The 18748-nt window shown below is 40.1% G+C and overlaps 1 protein-coding gene across 2 annotated transcripts in view; it reads right to left on the bottom strand.

Annotated features, from left to right (window-relative positions):
* The window catches only part of iqca1 (IQ motif containing with AAA domain 1), a 33333-nt gene extending 14945 nt beyond the window's left edge, over positions 1–18388 (bottom strand). The window contains exons 1-12 of one of the 2 annotated variants that reach the window (XM_034045629.3): positions 18198–18388; positions 16718–16819; positions 14743–15070; positions 14183–14302; positions 13445–13636; positions 12359–12430; positions 11513–11718; positions 9899–9983; positions 8824–8964; positions 5419–5494; positions 1575–1681; positions 1101–1196 (exon numbers count right to left, since the gene is read on the bottom strand). In XM_034045629.3, coding sequence (XP_033901520.2) covers positions 1101–1196; positions 1575–1681; positions 5419–5494; positions 8824–8964; positions 9899–9983; positions 11513–11718; positions 12359–12430; positions 13445–13636; positions 14183–14302; positions 14743–15070; positions 16718–16728 — 1434 coding nt within the window. In that variant the 5' untranslated portion in view covers positions 16729–16819; positions 18198–18388. The remainder of the gene's footprint in view (positions 1–1100; positions 1197–1574; positions 1682–5418; positions 5495–8823; positions 8965–9898; positions 9984–11512; positions 11719–12358; positions 12431–13444; positions 13637–14182; positions 14303–14742; positions 15071–16717; positions 16820–18197) is intronic. The other variant, XM_034045628.3, reaches the window with a different exon arrangement.
* Between the last annotated feature and the right edge of the window lie 360 nt (positions 18389–18748).

Below are 18748 nucleotides of genomic sequence, written 5' to 3'. Positions count from 1 at the left end.
CAAACATCCACACATGAAAATGTATCAAAGCAGTATGTGTTCTTAAAGCTTGCATACAAAGTACATGATTAACCCTGTCCAATCCTGCCAACGAGCCAACTGTGTGTACTCTCTAATATAATTCTTCTGTCCACTGTCCCAAACTGTGAGCCTCAAGTTGTGATGCTTACAGGTCGAAATTAAACTAAATTAAATGGCACAAACCATGTCTTTTTGGAAACGTGACTGTGTGCCACTCACACTGATACAATTTCTATTCAGTTTAACATAATGTACTCAAGTAAATCATTACGTTGGGCATTTTATGGCCTTTTGATTCTTTTTACTGCAGATTAATCCAACAACCTATAATCCATTCATTTTAACTGGAGCGTGTTTATTCATAGAAGTGTATAATGTAACCATCCAACCATAACCATACGTTTAAGAAACACCATCGAAACCACTATATTGATACTGAGCCAGTGACACAGTTACCTCTTTGTAACTTGGTTCTCAAGTTCCCCTTTCTAAGTGATTTCCCTGCTAAACCAATGCAAGTCCCCAGAAGGCCTTGTTCTGACACAGGAGATGGTGCTAATTGTAAATGTCCAGGTTGGGGGGTCTCTGAGGAAACTGAAGGAAGCTGATGGAGTTGACTTTGAGAGCTTCAAGTTTCTGAGAGGCTGGAAACAGAACCAGTCTCATTGCCTTTCAACCCTAATCTGACTGAAAACCACAGAAGGGTTCACTTTCCAAATTAATACGCTTTTTAAAATCTTTTCTTTTTGAGGTTATTCCTGTTTTTATTTTTTTTATTTTGTGGTTTGCTTCATTTCTTCTCTCAGTCTTTCTTTCCAGCATTTGAAATATGCTATGTCACGTTTGTTTAAAATACACTGCACAATATATTAGTACACAGTACGATAGTGTTTTTTTTATTATTTATATATACACAAGTATGCAATTTGGTTTTGAATTGCATTCATGTATTTCATTCTCTCTGTCCATGAATCCTTCAGAGGACTGGGGGTCAGTCATGCATCCATGGTGTAGCTGCATTGCACTGCATTAACCAGATATTTTACATCCATATCTAACCCATATTATAAAATGCTTACCTTCTTGCCACCTTTCTTTCCTTTTTTCTTCTTCCCTTTCTCCCGGTCCACAGTCAGCTTCAGGTTCTTCAGCTCTTGTCTCATCAGCTCATCCACCTGCAGGGTCCAAAACAGATCTTTTTACTTGTGTTCACATTCAGTGTTTAGGTAGTTAAAGCTGTAAGAACACAGAACCCCCCCCCCCCCCCCAAAAAAAAAGGTGTTGCTTGTGCAGTGACAACATGTCGCTATCAACACAACAGGCATGCTTACAAATAACACATTCAAGATCTGTTATAACTCAGGTAGTCAAACAAGCTGAGCGTTATACACAGGGTGTGGGTTATAGTCTCTAAATTACAGTCCAGTATATGTTTGCAGTGGCACAGCTGAGATCATCCTACTCAAGGGTTTTGTACATACACTACAAGAAACAAGTATTTGACCAACGTTTCCACTGTAAGTCTTTCTCAGTGTCTATCGCTGGGCTCACACCTGGATTCTGATTTCCTCCTCCACCTCTTTTCTCTTCTCCTCCTTTATGAGCTCACCATCAAAGCGTTGGGAGAAGTTGTGTCCCTCATCTCTGCCCTGCCACACATCTGAAATCCACACACCAGGAGGGGGATTAGTTATTTTGCTTCATTTTCTGGTGCAAACCCCAGATAAAGTCTGACTACCTCCTTAAAATTTTACTGCAGCATGTCATTGGAAAAAGCATAGCAAAATATACCAGAGCTTAGGCTAGCATGCTAAAGCACAGTACCGGTAAATAACATGGTAGAAGCATGGGAGTATTGAGCCTCATTATCAAACAGTGGACCACATTCATAGTTTTAACTTTTTAAAATGTTTTCTTTAAGACTGTTTTGATAGATTAAATAAAGTTCTGCACAGTATGAATGAAACTGTTCTAGACAGCTGTTAAAGAAATAAGAAACCAAAACAAACTTAAAAAAAAAAAAAAAAATTCTTAAAATAACTCATGAGTAAAAGGCCAATTATACATTATTATTTAGTAAAGCCACCTTCCAAACCTCCCTAATTCAGGAAAAAATGCAGATACTGGGAAGTTTGTTTTAAAAATGTACTCCACATTTCCCCTTAAAGTGAAAGATACCCATTTCAAGGCTGTCCAGGCAGAACATTAAACACTGAAGCAGCAGAGACTGCGCTCACCAGACAAGTCATATTGTGCATATTAACTGTACAATGCAGCTTCAAAGACGTTTGAAGGATATCAGGTCATGAAAAGCCACATCGCACAACGGTAACTCCTACCTTATTAATAAACATAAATCAAGATGGCATAAAACCATGGAGGTGGGGGTTGTTTGCAGTTGTTGTTATGAAGGGGTTCCACACACAGTAAAAGTCTTTGATCAAGCTGATGGATGTCAGGTTACTGTGAGTGATTATACACAAAGGGGGAGAAGGAAGTCCTCTCGTAAATAAACCACGGCCCTTTTGTCCCGACGGCTTTCCCATCACACTCGTCATTCTGTGAGGAAGGCTGCTTTCCGAGGCCAATCCATTAAAGGAAGCTGGATTATAAATGGCCAGTGTTTGGGGGGGGGGGGGGTGGGGGGGATTTTCTTTTTTACACAGAGAATCGTGGAAATCTGGAACCAGCTCCCCAGTAATGTTGTTGAAGCGATGCTTCAACAACATTATACGATGCATCTTATACCATGTTTACGGCATCGATGTTATAATGGTCTCTCTTTATATACTGTATATATATATATACATACATACAGTATATTATATATGTTTTCCATCCCAAAGATGCTAAACCCCAATGTAACCGACATCATTTTAAACAAGTTTCACATGAACAAGAGTTCATCTTAAAGGGAAAGTCCTCCAATGAGGAACCACAGAACCAGGTGGTAAAGCAGGATTTAGAGGTCTGTGTTGGATCACTCTTGAAAAAGCATTTATCTGGTAAAATTGCATTCAGCCTTCTAGCATCAAACAAGTTCTTAAAATACACAGCGAGCACTGGGGATCGATACAGCTTCTAGAGCATAGAAAGCATTTTTGCTGCAGCTTTATTTCTCTGAACACGTCAGCCAATCTCTTGTTTACAAGATCTACTGCTCCAGTGGGTTTCCTCCTTCACTTGTGTCCTTCTTTATGGGAAAAGGCTGTTTTTAGTGTCAACGGCAGGAAAGATGATTTAGTTTCCTGTTGCGTAGGTTGCTGCCAGAAAACTGGAAGGAAGCAAGAGGTTCACCTATAGCAACGACAGTTAGTGATATGACACTGGAAAACTAATTGCACTCCAGGAGTCCCACGAAGCCAAACAGAATCAAGATGATTTTTTTTAGTTACAAAACAAAGGTTTTGGTTGGGATTCCCCTCTGTCAACCTCTTTAAAGTGGTGCCCCTAGATTTCTGTCATGTGACAGGACTCTCGTCAATAGAGTCGGAACATCCACCAGGGGTGGCCAATCATAATCCCAGAGAGCCATTCCTTTTGCAGATGTAACAAGTAAAATTAAATTATTAACTACTTCAGGGTCTGGGTGGGTGTTTAAATGGTTCAATTAAATAATTTACAAGGGCCAACTTTGACTATCCCTGCATAAGATGGAAGACTGACCATGAATGAATGAATGCAAAAATATTGACTGCATGAATCAAATTACATTAAACAAGACCCGAGAGGAAGAACACTTCTGTGTGTGCTGGCAGGGTTGCAGCTGGCACAGCCTACAGTAAACTGTGATTTTTGCTGAATTAAACCCTTCGATTCTGCTTTATTTAGTGTTCACAGCAGTTGCTGATTAGCAAGCCCCATTGTCCCTGTTGCCTTCTCTCACACTTGTCATCCTGGGAGGAAGGCTATTTTATGTGGGATCAATGAAAGGAAGGCTGGTTCTAACTTGCATGTGTTTCCTATTCCCGCATAATAGGAGTTGGTCCTGCAGCGCTTGATGATGGTTCTTGGGATTGGCAAATATAAAAATAAAATATGAAATAAAAGTTAAAGGCTGAGATTCAAGGCTAGGGGTGCTAATGGCGTCAACCCAATCTTAGTGTTGAGTCAGGATCCCGTCACACGAACCTCACCTAATCCCTTTAGCGTGTCGGCACAGTTCACTCTGTGAAAGTACAGTATGGACACAGATCTGGTGTGTTTATAAATAGAAAGAAAACCAAAAAAGAATGGCTATGCATTTGTGGTACAGGAACTAATCCTCTGATCTATCTCACTGACCAATTACCTTTTCTGCTTACCTGCAAAATACCAATAATCATATATTCACCACCAGTGCTTGCAATGGGTGTACTGAGATAAGCCATCTCTCAGATAGCTCCTCTGATATTTTTATTCCTCATGTGTTTATGTATTTTAACCAAATTCAGATCATCTACATGGCTAGATCTCGCTTAATCTGCCAGGAAGCTTCACAGGTACAGTGCACCAATCAATTGCTTCCCCACTGCTACAAAAGAACAATGCAGGATTCTTACACACTGAAGGAACAAAACTAAGAGTGGAACCAAGTAGCACACGTTATTGTGTTTGAGGAGGCTTGAGGGCAATTTATGGCGACCATTTGGCCCATCTAAGCTCATCCAGTTCTTAGTAGCTGACTGATCTCAGAAGTTTGTCAAGTTGGGTTTTAAAGGATCCAAGTGATTCTGCCTCAACAACATGATTAGGTAGCCCATTCAATAACCCAACCACAGTCCCTCTGTCCTATGTCTGTCTCCACTTAATTTCCAATTGTGTCCTCTGGTCCTGGTTTCTGTACTGCGCTTAAAGTACTGGTTTGGGTTAATGATGCCAACTCCTTTTAAGAATGCAAAGTACTGTGACATAACCTCAGCAGGGATGTTTGTGAAAAAGGGCCAAAGTAAATACAAAAAAATAATAAATTACCAAAGATAACAGGGAAAAAATCCTTTGAATCTGTTAAAGTATTTTGGTCTGTTTTTTCAGGCAATCATACACACATAACTTACTAGAAATTGAACTAATTACCATCATCCCATTTCATGGAAACATTAACAAACATTAATAAAGAGGCGAGTCCCACCACCTCAGGTCAGAAACTTGCAGGTCCTTAATCATTCCTTTGAAGCCTGACCCTGCACACCCCAGAGCACAGCACAGGCTGTAAGCATCATAAATCACAGCAGCAGGTGCAGGTTCCATTCCCTGCTTATTTATTCTGGCCTAAATAATGCTTAACTCTTTGGCTCCCTCGCTCCCTGTCACCTCTTTAGGTGTATGAATTATCACACATACGGAGGTTGCTCCAGAATCATGTGCTGCTGTAAATAATGAAATCCAGTGTCTATTGACTTGTCTTTTAATGCTGACCTTTGTATGATTTGTTTCCTTCTACCACTGTAGGGAGGAAATTGCTGGGGGTCATTTTCCATCCTTGCTCTTCCTCCTACAAGACAGAAAGTTCAAGACATATTCATTCAGGCATTTAACTCTGGAGAGGTGCTGTTTTCAGACACGGCTGTCTGATTAAACGGCAATGCTTTTATCAAAGTTTTTTTCAAACTCTGTCTGAGGTGCCAGAAATGCAGCAATAAATCCAGACATTAATGTTGAGATGTATAGTAGCAGCAAGCCTGGATTACTGTTATTATTTACAGTTTGATTTACTTCTTTGTCTATGTTTTTTTTTGTTGTTTACTTTCCAAAATGCTGATTTTCCATATACAGGGGAAGTTAAGGTTTTATTTAAGCGATTTGTTTTTATATAGCTTTCAGATGATAGATTACACAAGTTGTAGATATTATAAATGATGCACATCAGTAGGAATTTTGAATATGTTTTAAAAAAATGTGAGCAAGACGAACATATGCTATTAAAAAATAGGTTAAAGCCTTCAAATTCAGAGCCATTTTTAAAGCTATTCCATTTTTCTCTACAAAAAAAGAACAGATGAAACACATATTATAAAGTAATACTGGCATCATTCAGGAAACAATTATATTCTGCCCTGAAGGCGGCAGTGAAATATATAAACGTCAACATAAGTTCCAGTGTACCAGATTGTTTGAATTTCCCTTCTCCCTTGAATTTCTCTTAGCTGGTATCTCTATTCTTTTTTAAAGAATCTGTTTTTCCAGTAGTAAAACAGCCATAAAAGATAAGATACCAGTTTATTGCCAGATAACAGTGTCACTCTTTCCTCAGTCTAATCTAAAGGCTTTATTTGAGGAAATAAGCGACAATAGGGGCTTTTTAACCATTTACTGGACACATTCAGTTGTTGTTAGGTAAGTGTTAGAAAACACTTTTTAATTCAAACTAAAATTTCGAATTGAAGAACACACTCTACATCTTACCCAAATATGTAACCATTGATTGGTGAAGTTTTGTCAGTGATGTGTATTGGTAAAGCCTGTTAGTAAATGGACAATGGCTAATCTGTATGGCAGGTATGGTGCAGAGTATCCACACACACACACACACATTTGCAGTCCTATATTTGTGGGGATTTAATTGACTCTCACTATATTTTTATCTACTATTTCTAACTCCAGTCAGACAAAACTCCACACAGGGTGAAAGTCGACAACAAACTAAATATTTTGGCACAAGCACACACACAACACCCTCAGTGTCAAAAGTATTTAAGTTCAAATCTAATCAGCTACTATCGAATCAAGCTGAAGCACACAATCTAGTGGCTACATCACAATCACAATGGCTACAGTGCGGCACTCTTGATTTCTACCACTGTTCCCACTCAAGGAAAATGATTTTATTGCTCAGAGGTGTTACACCTGGCTGTGGTTATAATTAGCCCTCCCAACATGAAGACACCTCCATTTTCCACAGCTGTTAAATTTTACGGACAAAATTCTGGAATAATGATTTCACCAAAAATTAAACCTAAAAGAAAAAAACAGCCTGACCCTATCCTGATTCATTGCTCCAATCCCGACACATCACATCAGTTTCACAACACATCCTCATGACAGGCATCCTTTATGAAACACTGTGTTACTTTGATTTCCTACGAGGAAACTAATGATGGCGAAGGCAGAAGGGGTTTTCCAATGATGATCCGAGCTGCGTAAGTAACTCACTTGCAGAGGATGTGCCACTGGTCCCTCTTCCAGTAAATACATGCATCTGCAATCCTGTGTGATCCCCAGTTTAAACCTAGCCTCCCCCATGTTGTTTCGTGTTTTATGTTTCCCAAGGCTGAGCTTACCGTAAACCCTGTAAAAATATTCAGCAGCACAGAGAGACCACATTCCCACACCTGCCACATACATTAGTTGCAGATAGAAGTAGGTTGACCTGAGGAGAATGATATGAATCGCCAATTTAAGGAGAATTGATCTGGCCTTCATGTTATTATGCTCTATTTTCAAAATAATGTCATTGATGCTATTTTATATTGAGGCCTCCCTTTAGTCTTGTCTGGTTTACATTACTATTCCATTTTTCTTTTAAAAGAGCTGATTGAATGACTAAGATGAAGTAAAATGTGGTTCCGTTAGCATAATGCAAACCATTGTTTTCTTCTGTGCAGGGTGTGGGATCGTAGTGGTTGGTGTATAATAGAAACTGTTTCTGCTGCACATACTGAATGAAAATGGTTCCAAACTTTTAATAAGAAACAAGGAGAACTGATGAATGAGAAAAATTTACAAATTAGGTTGTGGAAACGCTACAAGGAAGTTCAGGGCCACTGGCAGCAAGTCTCCTGTAACTCAATTTATTAAAAAGGAAGCGATTAGCTACCCAGGACCAGGGTTAATAGGAATAATGGTTCCATTCTTTTATGCCCAATTGGGTCCCATAGAATGTTACTGCACTTAAGTAATTTATACCATTAAGGAGAACGTGAGTGATCAAAACTAGTCAAAACCAACTTACAGTAATAGTGACAGCATTTTAATGGAGCGTGTATTTTTGTGCCTCCTTGGGGAGGCCCTGTGTGAGTCTTTTCCAAGCTGAGTTAACAAAAGCTTCCAAAGCAAATGGCACCTGGCTGGAATTAACTGAAAGAGGGGTTGCATGGTTGAATGGAGCCACCGCACCAATTTTGAGTTGATTGTTTTAATCACATTAATAGGTACGGTAAACGTCTACATGTTGTCAACAAATGAACACAAATGCTGAATTCCCACAGCTGTAGAAAGAAAAGAAAGAAAAAAAGTCTGTGGTTGAAGCCTAGACCCACACAAATGCAGTTTATGTTAGAAATGATGAGCTGTGTGAACACTGTTTGGTCCCAATTTTTATATATCGCTGGAGGAGGCTGTGTTGGGTAAGATGTTAAGGTCTTTCTGTTCTGCCCTGGATTTATCCACAAATAAATCTTATTCAGTCATCGAAAGAGTAAACAGTACACAGCTTTGGCAGGAAATGAGGACTGGGCCATTCATAAAAATGCCCCCCCCCACCTCCCCCTCCTTCCTATGCCTGGCTCACAGGACATGCAAAACAGTACAAACCTGCATCATGGCAATAGAAAAGATAGTGGCCTTTCTTAGTAAAGAATATATTAACAGAGGCATTTTTTGTCATAATACATCCCAATTGAGTTGATTAAAAGTAAGCACGATGAGAAACGCAATGGAAAAACTGTCTTGCACAAAGCCAGTGAAACTGGAATGAATGTTGCTGTGTTGGAACCCTACCTGCTATGACAGGCCTCAATGGGTTTTCCTACAGTAGCTATCAAATAAAACACAAAGAACTCTAAATGTGATATCAGTCACTGAAGAGAATGTGGAGCAGCATACCTCCTTGTCACCTTTGCCCTTTTTCCCTTTCCCTTTCTTGTCTTTCTTTTTCTCTTTCTTTCCAGACTTCTTGTCCTTCTTCCCTTTGCTTTTCTTCTTCTTCTCCTTCTCCTCCTCTTTGGCTGCCAGCTCTGCCGCTACCTGAAAGATAAAACCAAAACGCTACAGAAACCAAACAAAATAATGTGCATGTTTACTCTGGCAACATCCTGCAGCCAATTATGACATTGCCAGTGCTTGGATGGAAGACTTCAAGTTCAGTATCTCTGATGAAGCTGTGCATGAAGAGGTGTTGGTGGCTCACAATGAAAACATGCCACGTCAGTGGGATTTGTCCCGTTCTTCAGTTGAGGATATTAGACAGACCAGTAGTAATGTCTTACTTAAAGATACCTGACACATTGGTCCTCCATTTCCTCCACATGCTCTGACTGGTTTGGGCACCCACCATAATAGCTGCTCTTTGTGTTTTATACTACACACTGAGACTCAGCTTTTCTCTTGCACTTGCAGCACTGACTGCTCGTGTCAGAATTGCAGATGCCCTGTAGAGCAATACTGTGTCCACAATCACTGCAACACATATTTAAAGTCAGGCTCTTTTAACAAGGATGCACATTCAGGGAAATGGCTTTAGTTATTGTACTGAGTTGAAGGCTTACCTTAAACAACCTCTTTATTCTTTTAATAAATAATCCTGAATTCCCTGCCTGCCTGCCAGCCAATGGACACTTCCAGACAGCAGCTGCATGCCGAAAGCTGTTTCCGGGGGTTTATTGTTCTCTCCAACCCTCCCGCTGCATTCCCCCCTCACACTTACTAACCAGGAGCAATGAGCAGTACAGCTGTGGCCAAAAAGATTAAAAGACAGCACCAAAACAAAAACTATTCAATACTTTATTCGCTTTTATTATCTTTTTATATTACTTACCACTAAAATGACAGCATTTGTTATTTTCCACATCCTGGTACATTGGCACGCAGGCAAGCCTGCCTTACTTGTGCAAATGGAGTCTCCGTTACTGGAAGTATTTATAGCTTTGAAATCTGTTAAAATAATTAATAACATAGTTACCTGCTCAGGTGTCTTCTCAGCAAATATCGCAGCAGATCCCCCATCCTCTTCATCAGGGTAGTCTGGAAACTTGCCGGTGGCATCGCTGAAATTTGAAACAGCGTTACAATAAAGATAGTAATATACCGATTCCTGCTCTGGAGATCCATTGGCATTTGGAATTGCCTGGTAAAACTGGCTGACCTCTCAAGACTCCACCCGTTTGTTAGACCCACATTTGCATGGACAAACTTGCCTCGCCCCTCTGAACAGGATTATAACTTCTACAGTAGAAAAAGAAAATGTATATATAAAAATAACATTGCCTGCATGCTGTTACCATTTACTGATTTTTACTACATGCACTTAGCACACAATTCTGGAATTCTAAGAATGGAACTCTCATTAACATAAATTATAACACTGCTGAGTGAAGAAAGATGCTGCAACAGTTTCTGATCATATTATTCTATTGTAAGACATGTATTAAATAATGTAACAAAAGTGTGGGGACAGTGGTGCTGCAACATCATTAATATACTGGTATTCTGAAGGTTACAAGGTATCCACGGTTCTGTATTTAAATTGCACTCGTCAGGGAGGGGTTAGGAAAGTCTGACCTTTCCCTCCAGAATGCCTGAGGATTTAAGCAATTGCTGTATTTCACTTGTTATTTGACTTTCTCCCCTTAGCTTTAAATCTATCCCATTTATAACAAAAAGCAGTCCTGTTATGTTTCGCCAGTTCACAGTTCTGCCTGGTAACAATAAGAAAATCCGACCTGGCGGGCAGGAGGCTGCCGAATAATGAATATCTCCCGAGGGAGAACAACACAGAAGCTGCTTTGGACCGGGGAAGCCTGACCATTTCACCATTTCGGACTCGTAAATTCCCTGTCTGTCACCAGCCCTGGGAAATATGTGAATCGGGAGACTCTCACCAACCTGACCTCAAATCCAACAAGCCTGCTGCTGTGTTATCATCAGTAGGTTCATATGTTTATTGAGTAAGCCTCTGGAGGAAACGAATGGAAGACAGCTAGCCTTGCTTGTGCCTTAGCTGAACCCCAGACGTCAGTCACTCCAGCAGCACCAAACTGCCATGACTGGTGCCCGTTGTCTGTCCATTTAACCAGCAATAGCACGTAGTGGCAGCAAATACATGTGCAGCCAGGAATGCATTGATAAGTAATTCCTACCAGCCTGTTTCCTATGCCAATGCTTTCCATATGCTTTATCTTACAGGCATATTGCAATCTAGGCCATGCTTTTCAGGCCTTGTCTTTTAGCACAGATTCAGAGCTCCTTTCCATGCAGCAGGGTTTAAGTATATTGGTTGTCAGCAACAGTGACAATCTGGACGTTTACTGTCATTATAAGACTAAATTACACCCTTCCAATGTTTTAGGTGCTTTGTACACATACGGCTAAGCTTTTTATTCCAAAATATTACTGCTGTTTTCTTAAATTCTAAAAGTTATAATAAACTTAGTATGGCTATAAAACAGCAGAGTTATATAAACCAATATATTATTCTTATTGTTCAGAATTCAGTATAATTTTCTGTATATGGGGCATTAACATTCTTGGATTGTAACAAAAAAATCAATAAAATCGACCCATAACCCAGACTTACTGGCACTCGATGAACCACTGGCGGATCTGCTCCTGCAGGCTCTCCTTGATGTCGGGCCCCTCCAGGCTGCGGATCGTCTCTCTGATGCTGACCAGGGCATGCTGGAACTCCACCTCATGCTCCTCCTGCACCACATGTCGGGTGCTCTCAACCTGCTGGGCTTGGAGCCGCGCCGCGCTCGTCTGCTGCTGCTGCGGAGCGGGCAGCTGGAAAACACGGGAAACTTGGACAGCTGACGGGGGTTTCCATTGATTATTTAAATTAAAAATGAAAAGAGATCGTAAGACCTGAATTACATTCAAATCTGATTGGAAAAATTGGTATATATAAATCAAAATGGTATCTACTCAGGAAAGCCAAGGTGACAAATATGTTTTCTTTCATCCTTGGAAAACTTGCTGAATACAAATAAACTACCCATAGGACCGTTCAATGAAAATATAATGTTTGCTACTTTCACTGTATCTTTCATGTATGATTTTATTGCATGAAGAAGAGGTGGTATGCCAAATTTATATTTTTGTTCTTGTTCCAAGGCCTATTTCAGTCATATCATTACAGCAAACACAACATACAGTCTGTCTCCTCTATGACTAGATAACAAGGTTGTATTATTGACAAAAATCATATCTTTGAAGGCTGAAAATGACTTGTCTTTCTGGACTACATAACGGCAATTTAGCTCTAAATAAAAAATAAATAAATAAATAAAAACATCAGGTCAAACTTAAAAGTAGACCATTTTTTTGGCTAGTGCCATCATCATTGTACTAGGAAACGCTTGTCTGCATGATTTCGTTTCTTATAAGGGCTACCTTAGAAGTTTGTTTTAAATCTCAAACTCACCATCCCTAGGAATATCATCTCCTCCAGACGCTCCTTCTTCGTCCTCTTCCTCTGGCTGTAGCCTCTCCATACCTGATCAGCAACAAAAAAGGGACTATAAAATCAATAGTGTGTTTACCAAACGCTTGTATAAAAGGGCAATTCCATGAAAATGGTCGGATTATTACACTGACAAATCATTGATAGCAGACTAATGGCAAGACCAATATTTTTGTGGTGATGGGTCTATCTCAAAACACAGATCACCAAAAAGTCTTGGCCTTTGCAAGTAGTTAGAAGCAAGAACGGTTGGTTTGGCCTAGACAGTACTTGGAGTATCTTGATAACTCAATAAAGAATTATTGCTATTGGTGAAGACCTAAATTTAAGGCTCTAAACTGAGGTCCTGTCTATTCCATGGATTGCATGGAATGAAGGTGTCCTGAATAAATCTCATTGTGATAGGGGCTGAACATTCATACAAGCTAATTATATCTCAGAACATGTTGTTCTAGCTCAGGGGCTCTCAAACCCGGACCCCTGTGTCTTCTGGTTTTCATTCCAACTGAGCTCTCAATTACTTAGTCACACTTGAGCATTATTGTATTTCTTGTTCTTATTGTATGACTTATATTGTAACACTTGAATGTATTTGTATTTGCTTGCGATTGTAAGTCGCCCTGGATAAGGGCGTCTGCTAAGAAATAAATAATAATAATAATAATAATAATACTTAACTATACCCTAAATTGAACAGATGATTTGCTTAATTAGACCTTTTTTAATTGTTTTAATTTTTTTTTAATTGTTTAAACAGTTACAGTTCAAGTTAGCTAACTTGAAATCTGCAACTGTTCTTAGACTGCGGAGAACAGCAGTCCACAGAAATCCAAACAGCTGTTTTTTTTACTTGTTTTACATGGATTGATAAATTAGCCCAATCAACACCAATGACCCTCACGGGGAGAGCTTGTTCCAAACAATCACATAATTGGTATGTGCAGCACTAGTAAGTAGCTTCCAATTACATTTTCAGCTAGAGCTGTGTTTAAGAGCCGATCCTTTGGCTGTTACCACCAGCCCAGAGCGCTCCTTGGTATTTATTACCTTCTGGATGCGAGTGGACGCCTCGTCCGGATCCAGGGTGGTGACCCCCCTTATCTTGGCCTGCAGCTCCTTCTCCTCCTCCTGCCGGATCTCCTTCATGAACTTGGCTCTGAGGCGGCCCTGCCGAGCCCGCTCCGAAACCTGGATGAGTCGCACCGCTTCCGCCAGGGACAACTGCTTCACATTCACCTTCTGAAGGAACACGCCGCCAGCGTCAAAACAGAGAAACCCAGCAGAGATACTGCCCAGCTTTAAATAACATGTTAGAGAGCACCTTTGCAATTTAAAAAACCCTATTTGAATGTCACCTCAACGCTGTAATCCAGGGAATGGAAGGTCAGCAGGCGACCTCTGTTCCCACTGACAAGGTAATCACTTCACACAAGGCCTTACCAAGCTTCTGAGCCCCGAAGGCGAGGCCCAGCCTGTATAGTCTACTCCTGGACTTGTTGGAAACCTGGTTGCTGAAGCGTATCAAGGTGAACTATCCCTACCTGAAATTTCTCCCTAAGCCAGTGGGAGTGGACTGTAATTAAACTGTAATGTTGTATCAGCATGTCCCGCATTAAATATAAAAAAGAAGGATCTTCAACACAAAACAAGGGTTATGCTTTACCATACTTCTCTGGGCTTTGCAATGCTTACCTATGCTTTACGATCTATTCACTATGCTTGATTACACTTTTTACTTTATAAGGGCAGCACTCCTTGGCAGGGGTGTGGAGGAGCAGCACTGACCGTCTCCAGCTCCTGCGGTCCTGCTTGGGCCAGGATCTGAGCAAGAATCCTCTCCCTGTCCTTCAGCACCCGGATCTTCTCGCTCACAAAGTACCTAGGAATTGGGATCTCTATGTCCTCCTGGGATATAGACACAGCACAGGGAGAAAAGGAATTAGCAGGGTGTCTGAGATTGTTACAAGACTTGAAGGTGATGCCTGGGGCTCCAGTTAGCAGAGGTCACTGGTCATTACTGATGCTGTAGTGGCAGGTAATGAACAGAAGTCCCTCTGCAGTGCCGGTAATGAGCCCAAAGATTTAAACTGTTTTCAATTTACATTAATAATGGGAATAAAAATATAAAGGAGGAGAGGTACACAAAAGTGAATTTAAGATATCTAGGGTCCAATTTTGAAGTAAAAGCAAAAGCAAATTTTATGAAAGGAACAAAATAGAACAGTAAAAATAACTCAGGTATTAAAGCTGAACTGTAGTGTTCTTGCAAGGGTCTTTTCAGAAAATTTGCCTCAAAGTAGAGCCCTGATTTTTTAAAGTCAGTTGTGTTCAGCGGGCACACTCACTGGGGTCAGCTTGAGGTCCTGCAGGATGTCATCGTAGTAGTGGAACTCCGAGAACTCTAGGTCCACCATCTCCCTCTTCAGCTCCAGGACGCGCCCCATCACGCCATCCAGCACGTGCCGGATCACGCGCCGCTTCTGCGGGTGTACGATCTGGTCGTATACGGTCTCCAGGCTGCGGAGGATCTGGACATACTTCACGTAGAAGGTGGCCAGGGTGTGGAAGGCCACCTGCTGGTCCTTCTGGGGCCGCGGGGGCTCAGCGGGAATCTCCTTCTGTATCAGGTCTTCAAGTGCTCCCTGGGCCGCCACCCATATCTTACCATAGGCGCTGAGAGAGGGAAAGCATGGGCAGTGAGATGACTCCATCAGGTCTTACTTTGCCTCAGCTTTTTTCAGTGCCCATTTAGAATATCTTTTCTAAAAATTTGGTATCAGCTCCTTTCGATTCATCACAGCATACTAGACCACTGACACAATAGCAGTTTTCAACTGATCAGTACTTGAAGACCTTATTCTTTACTAACATCTTCAGTTCTTGACTGGATTCATATCCGATTCCTAAGAAATGTTAAGAATTTCAGGCAGGGGATATTTTAAATACAAGGGTTATTTATTATTATTATTATTATTATTATTATTATTATTATTATTATTTGTTTATTTAGCAGACGCCTTTATCCAAGGCGACTTACAGAGACTAGGGTGTGTGAACTATGCATCAGCAGCACAGTCACAACTACATCTCACCGGAAAGACGGAGCACAAGGAGGTGAAGTGACTTGCTCAGGGTCACACAATGAGTCAGTGGCTGAGGTGGGATTTGAACTGGGGACCTCCTGGTTGCAAGCCCCTTTCTTTAACCACTGGACCACACAGCCTCACTGAGCCACACACCTGTGCACGTTTTGTTAGGCACCCTTTGGAAACCGTACCTGCTGAGCTCAGCATCATTACACCATGATGTAATTGGTAGCTGGCACTCCGGCAGAGTTCAGATGCTTTCGACTGGCATCCCCTCAGCAGTGGCAGGAGGAATAAGGATTTTGTTGAAGTACACAAAGCCCTGTTTGTTTTTCTCCCCGGTGATGACTGGGTTCAAACAGCCTGCAGTGTGTTGCTGTTCAGTGTTTGCATGGCGGTGGTTGTAGTGACTCAGCCTTGGTATGCTTTGCTTAGTTGTTGCTATAGGAACCACTCCAATATGCAGTGAGCACTTGCTCCCTCACAGGGCTCTGTTTAAACCTAGTTAAAGTATACATGTCCTCTCCCTCTCCAGGACAGCTAACAAAAAGCAATTTAAAAAAGAGAAGAATTTCAGCCTAAGCACAACAGACTACTGTTTTCCTAGGGCTTGCTCTCCCTCATGTAAATGTAGCTATTTGCTTTACACAGAGTGTGTATTATCACAGCGCACTGGATAGCCTTCTGTGCAACAGGGATAGAAGGCTATAGGCTTTAACAGGTGCCTGCTATGTCAAGGGTCAGACTTACATTCAGTCTTCTTGAATAAATCTGGAACATATTTGAGCGTAATTGTAATTTAACACATCATAACTTAACTAAGAAAAAACAGAAATTCCATGTACTTTATTTTGAAAATCTTAACTGTGAATTTAGTGAAAAATAGCTTTACATTTTTAAATATAAGACTTTGATGTATGATATCAGAGTTTGATGTGTTTTTCTCTTTCAACAGATAACTCTTTAATAATCCTCATCAAGGTTTTTTTTCCCACTAACCAACAAGTAACACTCGCAATTCTGATTGTTATTAAGATTGCTGTCCTAGAATCTCATTGCCCTCTGCTTGACGATTAAAAATACCAAGATACTTTACTATTGCCTTAGGCTATAGACCGTTTCTCTTTGATCTGAATAGCGTCTCTAATCTCTACAGTCTATAGTTTTTTTTTCCTTCTGACTGCTTTTATATTACCTAAATAAGGAAACCAGCCACTGGTAATAACACTCTTACCTGTGCGACATGGTTTCAGTGCTGTTAGCAGGTGTGGTTTCTTCTTCTGCAATGCCAGCATTAGCTTGCAAAGATAGTCTGCATAACTCAAAATTGGGGATCCTAAACAACAAACAAACAAAAATAGACCATGTGTGTTATTCTATGCTCCATTGTATTCTGGGTTCATTTATTTAAAGTTTGTTTACCAGGAGAACTAATAGATGTCCAAATACTTTCACAGGAAGACTCCAAGGTAATGTTTGGCCACCTTTGTCTGTACTTGTGTCTTTTTAAATATATTGAAATAACAGTAATAGTACAATAAGAGCAGACAGTCTCCTTGGCAAACTGCAGTACTGGGTTAGTGTAGTAAGAGCTGGGTTAGTGTTGTGCTAATTTAGCCATTTCATAAATCCTGCAACTAATTAAGTGTTATTATGTTTAAACTATGGGTAATTATTTCCAAGGTCAATGTTATACAAGTAAAAACAACAATAACATTTTTACAATGACTGACTGTGATAACGAGAAGACATTAGCTTCTAGTGGTCTGTCATGGGAGAATGCTACAGAAATATGAATCGATTCATCTTTGTAGTTCAGCCATTAAATGTATACACAAAATAGACTTTAGACATGTAATCGTCTGGAGGTCCTTGGTTTCACTATTACAAAAAATGAGGGAATCTTACTTAGGCAGCTGCATGTGGATCATAGTTCACTTCACATTAAAGTATGTAAGAATATGGCATTCATTAGAATGATCTAAAAACACTTCACTGCACTATAAAGAAAACAAGCCCAAACTACAAACAGACTTGGAAAATATCACATCTGGAGGAATTTGCTTTTTCCTTGTCTGGGCTTTCCAGATCGTCACAGTGTGTTTTTGTTTTTTTTGTTTTTTTTGGTCAGTGTTTTGGCACTACAATCTATTATTTTTACATATGGACACATATCACTTCATCAGACACAATGTTCAGTACACTTGTTAAACGAAAGCCAGGAAAATAATTGATGCTTTTATTTTGACAGTCTTAAACAGCACTTGTTCACGATCCATTAACTCTGTGCTGCCCACAATGCCCATGGTTACAGTGTATGCGATTCGATTGTTGTATTACGCTGGTTTTCCAATGTTCTGCACGTATCCGTCGGCGTTCCAATTCAAAGTTCTGTTTAACCCCCTCGACGTTAGCAGTAAACGTCGATGTTCTTATTTTTAGTGTTATCGTCTCTCGTTATTTATTTATTTATGTATGTTTTTTATCTACGCTGCGACTACACAAAAAATAAAACAAATAAAAAGGAACAGCAGAATTGACAACCATGTCTAAATAAAGTTTTACTTTGCAAAAAGAAAAAGTTTCTGCAATCAATTCCGCACCTGAAAAGGGGGTTTAAATCTAAGGCGATGGCATTCTAGCTCTCTTTATCTTTTACAACTTAAATCGGCCATATAATTATACATAATAGAAAACTTTATTTTTTGTTTTACCTTATTGAGACTCCAGTGTTTGCAATCTCGCTCTGCCCTGCAGGATACAGTGTATAGCAACCGGACGCCACGCCTGCGCACTGCGGAGTTTTCCAAGGTCCGGAGTCGAAATGAAAAAAGGGATTGCGCAACTGCGGTGACTGGATTTAAATTTTAACTCTTAAAATGTATTTCGCTCAATAAAATACTACGAAAGACCTGCGAAACAAGAACACAAATGTTATTTGAACAATACTGACACTGTAAGAAATCTGAATTGAATACAGTATTCATGCCGTCGCGCGGAGCTTGTTCTGTTTACACTGGACTGAATAGCACCATAAATTACGTCCGATAATGGAGCGAATGGAGCCCTATAGATATACATGAAATTGACTAAAATGAATTATATACTGACTTTTCGACACTGTAGTCTCATTGTTATTTTCCAGTACTGCAGATTTGCTGTGTCTGGGTTCTATATATATATATATATATATATATATATATATATATATATATATATATATATATATATATATATATATATAGTTAGTGTCATGCTGTCATGT

The sequence above is a fragment of the Acipenser ruthenus genome, chromosome 11, assembly GCF_902713425.1.
Source record: "Acipenser ruthenus chromosome 11, fAciRut3.2 maternal haplotype, whole genome shotgun sequence".
NCBI classification, from domain to species: Eukaryota; Metazoa; Chordata; class Actinopteri; order Acipenseriformes; family Acipenseridae; genus Acipenser; species Acipenser ruthenus.
Note: the sequence above shows the minus strand (reverse complement) of the source record. Positions and strands in the feature narration are given on the sequence as shown.